This window comes from Eurypyga helias, unplaced genomic scaffold, assembly GCF_000690775.1.
Source record: "Eurypyga helias isolate BGI_N326 unplaced genomic scaffold, ASM69077v1 scaffold11117, whole genome shotgun sequence".
Lineage (NCBI taxonomy): Eukaryota > Metazoa > Chordata > Aves > Eurypygiformes > Eurypygidae > Eurypyga > Eurypyga helias.
The window spans coordinates 13,823-21,655 of record NW_010259866.1 but is presented as its reverse complement, the minus strand read 5'-3'; the positions used below and the strand labels follow the sequence as shown (position 1 = coordinate 21,655).

The following is a 7,833-nucleotide window of genomic DNA, read 5'->3' as shown; positions in this document are numbered from 1 at the left end:
AGCAAACAATACAGAGGAGCTAACTTCAGCTTTGCAGTCCTGGGGTTGACTAAGAATCTTCAAAGAACTTCAGAGCATCCTCAGGGCTGGTCTAAATTTTAAGTGCTGGAGTAACCTTCATACACCCAATTCCTTCCAGTACAGTGTGACTCTTAACACTTGGTTAGTTCCACCCTGCGTTACAAGTAGACATCAAACTCCTCAACAAAGGTTTCCAGTAGCCAAAACCTGGGATCAGGATGCTCTACAAGTAACAACCTAAAGCTTATAAAACCAAACAAAACTATGATTTGTTTGCCAGCACTCGCAAGCTGCAGGCACAGAAGTCACTGCCCAAGCCGAAGTCCAAAGTGTCTTCCGAGAGCTACTAAGGGTGACAGGCATTTTCTGCCCCGCTCAGAAAATACGCATGCCTTCTACCCTATAGTAAAGTAAGGGAGAAAAGACGACTTTTTGAAAAATTCTGGGACGTGAAGTGTAAATGTTCAATCATAGAGGCCTGATCCTGTTTTGGGACCAAACTTCTGCATCCTCTGCATTTGAGTACACAAGCTTCTCCCTCTCCTGTTATTCCAGCAGCTTGGTGGCTCCCTCTGCCTCACCCTAATGAGCAAGTCTAACGCAGATGCCAGTAGACAAAGGGGGCAAACATGCCAGTACAGTACATTCCCAGCATCACACTGCTGGCACTCAATAGCAACCTCCAAACCAGGATTAACAAAGTTAAGATGCAGCAATAGGATTTACCTTTTCCTCCATGACTGGCGATGACTGCAGTGACATACATAACAGCCAAAACAGAGCAGCAATCGCACAAAAAGCAAGACAAAAAAACAACCATTAGAGAGCAGAGGTCATGCAAACAGGCAGCCCTACAACAGACACTGTGTTCGCATGCACTGCAATCCACACCACGTGGAAGTGTGTGCTGTACCCATTACCCCTCTTCGTTGACCGTAGATACACACACCCCCCAACAGCTCTTGCACAAACTTCTCCCAAGTGACACGTAAACATCCTTGATGTACTTACGGTCTTATGCACATATGCACCCCTATGCAGTCTAACACACCCAAGCACATTCACCAATGAAAATAAACAAATGCACCCCAATTGGTGTGCCAGGCTATGCGAAATTATGCCTGTGTCCCCCCCATGCACATCAGTGCACCAAGATACACCAATGCTGGTGTTCCCCCCACACAGCTGTGCAGTGACACAAAAACACACACCTGTGCTTGTGCACAAGCATATACAAACACAGCTACACAGGCACATGAACAATGCAAAGCTTGAAATGGAGGAAAAACTCCCATTTCCCACTGGCGGTTACTCTAAACTCAGATTACAGCCCCATCAGGGGCCTTCACAAACATAAAGAGTTTCTCTCTTTTTCTCTCCAAGGAGACTACCAATATGCCACACTTAAAACAGTAAAAAAGATTAATTTCTCTACTATGAAGAGGCAATTCTTGCCCTTGAAAATTCTGCCCTTCAACCCAGAGAATGGTAGTCTTACAGATGCAACCAGCAACACTTCTCACTGTGCATCTCTTTCAAGGAATGCTAACATAAAGCCACAATTAATAATCGCTTATTTGAAAGTTAGGAAAGGAAGATCTCATTAACATCAATTTCTACCATGCAGGCCAACCCAAATTTGCAATGTGTAGGTATGAATCACCTTTTAAAAGGGTGAGGCCCTAAGCATGCTTTTGTCTACAGTACTTTTATATTTTATTCCATAAGTGCTTCCACAGATACATTCTTATTTACAGAAGGGTAAATGGGAAGGGAAACAAGCCTAACTAACACACTGATCCCATTCCAGTTGTAACACAAGGATCAGGCCATGTTCTGGGAGCAAACTGTGGACTTCCAGACTGCAAGGGGGAGAGGAGCAGGAAGAAAAACAGTCTGGTAAGGGATACTGCATGAACAGAACAACAAACTATTGGTACTTTTTACAGCATGTCTTCTCTTGCTTTCTACACCCCTCTTTTTGCCTAGGAAAGCTGTCGCCTGTCTTTTGGGGGTTTTTTTCCCCAATAGATTTTTGTATTTTAGACAACCCAATTTGAACCAGACCCCAAACAATATATTTTGTAATTACTTTCATTCTCCTAAACCACTCTCTGTGGTGAGATGAATTTACTGTTGTGCAGAGAGGAGAAAGCAATCACTATACAGACCACTCAACAACTACTCAGTCTTTAGTTACTCCACTAGAAGAAATACTGTAAGTCTTTTCTGAAAGCACTGTTTGACTCTCAGAAGAGGAAGGGCAAACAGTCTCCCTTCATTCACATATAACTGCCTTTCTTTCCTTTATGTAAGGCTTTGGTAGCCTTACAAATATGAGTATAAAAATCTTATCAACTGATTCAGAATAAATAAAGCATCTTTCTCTGAGATACTAGTATCTTCCAGCTGCAAGCTGTTCTTGTAACAAAGGCTGAAGAAGTATCTTTAATTATTATTGGAGGTAATGAAATAGCAAATAGGCAGTATTGGAAAATATTCATGGAATCACAGGATGGTTTGGGTTGGAAGGGACCTTAAAGACCATGAGGTTACAACCTCCCTGCCATGGGGGGAGGGACACACCTTCGACTACACCAGGTTGCTCCAAGCCTCATCCAGCCTGGTCTTGAACACTTCCAGGGATGGGGCATCCACAGCTTCTCTGGGCAACCTGTCCCAGTGCCTCCCCACCCTCTCTGTGAAGAACTTCTTCTTGATACCTAATCTAAATCTCCCCACTTTCAATTTAAACCCATTACCCCTTGTCCTGTCACTACAGGCCCTTGTAAAAAGTCCCCCCCAGCTTCCTTGTAGCCCCTTCAGGTACTGGAACGTGCTATATTCTTCACTGAGCAGGTGGTCAAGCACAGGAACAAGGTCCCCAGCAGAACATTCACACCTCCGAGCCTGTCAGTGTTCAAGAATTGTTTGGACAATAGACTTAGATATATGGTTTAACCTTTAGGTTGACCTGGGTGGCGTTGGGCGTTGGACTCAATAATCCTCGTGGGTCCCTTCCACTTCAGGATATTGTATTGTAAGGTTGCAGGGAATATGGCAGGAGGCCCAAACGAGTTACCAAAGTTTCTGAAGATTCATATCTTCTAATACTCCCTTTCCATCCTTCAAGCCTCTTTCATTGACAAGGTGGGGTTGGGTCTCTCTTTCAGTCCCTTTTTGTTTCTTACAATACACAGTCAAAACTTTGATAATTTGAATTGAGTCTTTTCCAGTGCAGCCCAATACAGCAACAGGAAGCCATAGCAGACAGAGTGTATTTCCATATGCAATGCCAAGACCTGAAATTTCCTTTCTATTACATCACCCCAAAACCAACTGACATTCCGGTATTTGCTACAGACATAAAAACAAGTTACTAAAATATCTTCACTTACTCTTCCTTTATTCTTAATTTCAAATAATTTTGCTCTTCCTTCATCTCTAAATTTTGCTCAATGCTTTTCTTTTGCATTTCATCATCCCTATCAGACTATACTTCAAAAACCTCTGTGGCTTTTCATTTTTCTGTTTTCCCAGTATTTTCATCTCTGTGTCTTTGCCCATGCTGCCCTTTGTGTGTAGTCTGACATGCCATCCCCACTCCTTTTCTTAGCCTATTGCTTCCCAAAGATTTGTTTTTTGAGTGAAATTCAGTGATATTAACCAGCTGAAGTTCGATATTAACCAAGATCAGTCAGACATATTTTGTAAGAGATGAAGCAAGACTCACCTAGCAGGCACTCTTTTATGAGTAACCCTGGGTCTCTATTTTTCAGACCAACAGCTCCCATGGTTTGTGGTCAGTATGTGTGCAAAACGTTTCAATATTCCTCAAGGCCAGAAGAAATTTAAAAGTTTAAAAAAAGACAGGCAAAGACAACAAAAATATTGGTTTTGTTGCGTATTACTTCATCAATATCGTTCCCCTGGGAAACACTTTCATCTTAAAACTTCCTGGGTTACACAGTGCACTGTAGAGTTAATCATCTCATTAGCATGTGATGATTAACACAAATACTAATCTGCCATGCATAAAAATTACCACAGAAAACATTTTTTTTTTAATGGCTGAGTGATTTAATAGATTATGCTTAATCTGAGTAGATTATGTGTTATGTGATCTATTACTTCTCTAACCAATATTTATGGAACATCACTTCTTCTTCCCACCCCATGGGCAATGTCACTGGCATACAGTATCATCAGAGAGAGAGCTTTTGGTTCCTTCACGTACCAGTTAAAACCAGATGTATCTGTACTGAAATCAATGTTAACTGCAACTTTCGTGCTTTAAATTTGTTCTAAGACTACAAATGACTAGTTCTTTTAAATACTGAACTTCTTTCCTGCCACTGCCTTCTTTATTCAAAGGCTGGTTCTTACTGGTTTGGTGCTCTGAAAATGGAGGAGGTGGGGTGGGAGGGAAAAATCAGTCTCTTGGGCATAAGTAGGTCTATTGGGTGACTGACTTACAGAAAGCTTCACTTGAAGGAACAGGGGGAAAAAGAATCCTGTAATGGCTAACGCGTTTAATTGCTACAGTTTTGCTGTTTCTCACACGTACAAAGACACAGACACACACACCAATACTCTATTTGACACCTCCATCCATGTGACAGATAAACCTTTTGCATGCTTCCTACGAACACAAACGTACTTTTGCAAAGGCCCCCATCAACAGCAGCACGACAAGGCCTAAACTTGGTAACAGAACACATAAAGCTCCTCGCGGTAAAGCCTTAGGAAACAGACCCACAACTCATCTACAACCCATTACAGAAAAGCTTCAACTGTAATCCATGCCTGCAAGGGAAGACCCTGCTTCTGCTTTCCCCCTTTCAAATACATGCACTCTAAGTTCCCAGATGGTATATGACACATGGAGAGGTTATGGTCCTACCTTCTTCCAGGCAGACTCCCCTCAGTTTGATTACTTCCACCAACCTGCTGCATCTTGGAGCGCTCAATGTGTTCCACATAGGTCTGTATCATCTGTGAGGAGAGAAAAATCCATGAGCCAAACAGAGAAGAAAATATTCATTTTCTGCTTTTGTTTGATCTTCTCCAGCAGCCATTTCCAATTCCCTTTCTTTTTTTGCACATCTCCCTATCTTTGTTCTTGTCTTCTAAACTGATGATGTAAGTGAAAGGACTAATCTGATAAAATATCTGACAGCAAACAGTGTTGGAAGTGACTCAAACTTAATCTCCTAACAGAAGAGCCATGAAAGAGCATACACAAAAATAATGTTAAGACATCTCCTGGAGGCTCACTGGCAGTTGGAGATGAGGTAGTGAGGCACTGTTCACAGGATCACAGCACAGTTGAGGTTGGAAGGAACCTCCTGGGGTCCATCGGGCCCAACATCCCTGCTCAAACAGGGCGACCTAGAGTAAGTTGCCCAGGACCAAGTCCAGGTGGCTTCTGAATATCTCCAAGGATGGAAACTACACCATATCTCTGGGCAATTGTGCCAGTCTTCATTATACTCACAATAAATAAGTTTTTACTCATGTTCAGAGCAAGCATTCTGTGTTCCAGTTTGTGCAAGTTGCCTCCCATCTTGTCACTGAGCACCACTGAAAAGAACCTGGCTCCATCCTTTTTACATTCTCCATTCAGATATTTCTGATGTTCCCAAAGTGCAGAAGGCCTAGTCATCACTAATATTGTGAAGCTGAATTTTTTGACATAACATATAGGCTGAGTTTATTTATTTAGAAATAATGAGATTATATCCTACCTCTGTGTGACGCTGATGTAGAGCATTATACTCTTTCTTCATTTCTGACTCACGTTCCTCCAGTCGTGAAACTATCAAGAGAAGATTCCAACCATCAACTAACATACATCAGGCTCTCAGAAGAAACTGGAAGACTCAAAAGCCTATTTTGTTAGAAATTAATTTATTCCTACTGAACAAAAGAAACAGAAACAGAATAATGCACCTTGTGGGATCTGGTCTTCATTACAAACTCAATTCATGGGTACCTGCATGTTCGCAAAATGAGCAGACAAAATAGTGCAGTAAGACCATAGAAGCAGCGTTCTTCAGCAGTAGCCTGGTGCCCCAGTTTAATAACAACTTAAAATGTCCTCTGGGAAGGGCACCTCTGGCTATTAGAGGAGCTATCTGAGCACTGGACAAAACACTGATGAATTCTGAGGGGAATCTCAGCCAACAAAACAGGGCTGGACATGTTAAGGAAGATTAAAAAAAACCCCAACACATAAACAAACAAACGAAAAAATATGGTAGTTTACATGAGAAAAAACTGGGAGGCTCTATTCAGGGACAAGGAGAAAACTGGAAACCAGGTTCCAAACCTTTACCAATGGCCCAAATCTTGCATCTGGAGAGACTGAGCATGCCCCACATAAGAGAAGCAATGAAGTGTCTACTAAATTAGTGTGGGTACATCCCATCCTTTAGAAGGCTCAGAATTTTATATCACCGAAGTAAGGGATAAACAGATATTTCATGCTTTGTGTAAGTTACATTAAAGCAAACAAAAAGTACAAAAAATATTTTCAACATAGCAGTACATATGTGTGGAAAACGAAGTGTATAATCACATCTGATGTACAACTTTGCTTACTCTGATCTGCATAGTTTTTGGTCTTCAGCTCCAGCTGTCGAGTCTGAAATTCAAGGTGTTCCACTTGGATTTGTAGTTCTTTCTTCTCCTGCTCCAGTGCATCCTCAAACTCTATAAACTTCTGGATAAGGAAGAAGCAGAGAAGGAGGCACACATGAGGAATAAATATAAAATGTGTTTGCCCTATATGACTTGTCCTCTCCTCACAAAATCAAAAATGAGAGAGTATAAGTTACAGAACAGGAAATAAGAACTTTTAAGTACTGTAATTAGTACAATAGCATTTAATCAATCTTAAGAGACTATTTTGCATGAGAAAGTATTAGCTATCTTTACCATATAATTAATATATAAACTATAGTCGAACATGAGTTACGTAAACCAGTGCAATTCAATCAACTGCAGCAATGTTGTTCTTCCTCATGCCAGGCTGAATTTTGATTCCTGTTACTCTGATGTCAGAAAGACAAATTCTATTTCTATGGTCATGTATTTACAGACACACATGGCAGAAACCTTCAGACCAATTCTTCTATTTGTGGAGTTTTAGAAAGCTTCATCTGTAAGTCACACGGTGGAGAAGTTTTGCAGAAACGTGAGTCTCTTGGAAAACTTATCCACCACCCCAGGCGCTGAAAGCAGCCTCTGCACCCAGAGATGGTGACCTGCCCCAGCAGCAAACTCAAGAAGGGCTCTGTGGTACGCAGGAGCCAAGGGAAGGAGAAGGCAAACAGTCAGAGGAGGAGATTCTCACAGCAGAATTTAACAAATTTATACCTAGCAAGAAAAAAGCTTGGCTCTTGGCAAAGAAGGGAGGGAAGGGATCATTGCTGCTAACTCTCATTAGCAACAACAAAGTGGAAGCCTTGCTCATTATATGCACTGGATACTAGCATGCACAACAAAGAAAAGTAGAACATGTGAAACATTCAATTTAGCCCCTCGGTAGTGAACTGCTATTACATATTACTCTTGGTAAAAGCTGTAGTCATGGTTGCTTTCAAGAAATACTTAACAAAACAGGGTCCCTGAGAAAGTGAAGAGCACCTTCAAATCTCTGAGTATACATAAGGATGCCTGGTTCTTGTGCTACACATGGTCACAAGAGTTTTTCTGTACAAAAGACTAACGCGTAGCCATATGCAATAATAACGACCCATAATCCATAGTTCTGCACTCAGAAACTGAGCTGGTTCTAGTAACACCTCT

The 7,833-nt window shown here is 41.5% G+C and overlaps 1 protein-coding gene across 1 annotated transcript in view; it reads right to left on the bottom strand.

The window, feature by feature from the left end:
• LOC104511996 (C-Jun-amino-terminal kinase-interacting protein 3) overlaps positions 1-6,745 on the bottom strand; it is a gene marked incomplete at both ends in the record, with an annotated part of 36,675 nt that extends 29,930 nt beyond the window's left edge. Inside the window, 3 exons of the mRNA XM_010154809.1 lie at positions 4,925-5,016; positions 5,769-5,839; positions 6,625-6,745. Of these exons, the coding sequence (XP_010153111.1) occupies positions 4,925-5,016; positions 5,769-5,839; positions 6,625-6,745 (284 nt within the window). The remainder of the gene's footprint in view (positions 1-4,924; positions 5,017-5,768; positions 5,840-6,624) is intronic.
• Between the last annotated feature and the right edge of the window lie 1,088 nt (positions 6,746-7,833).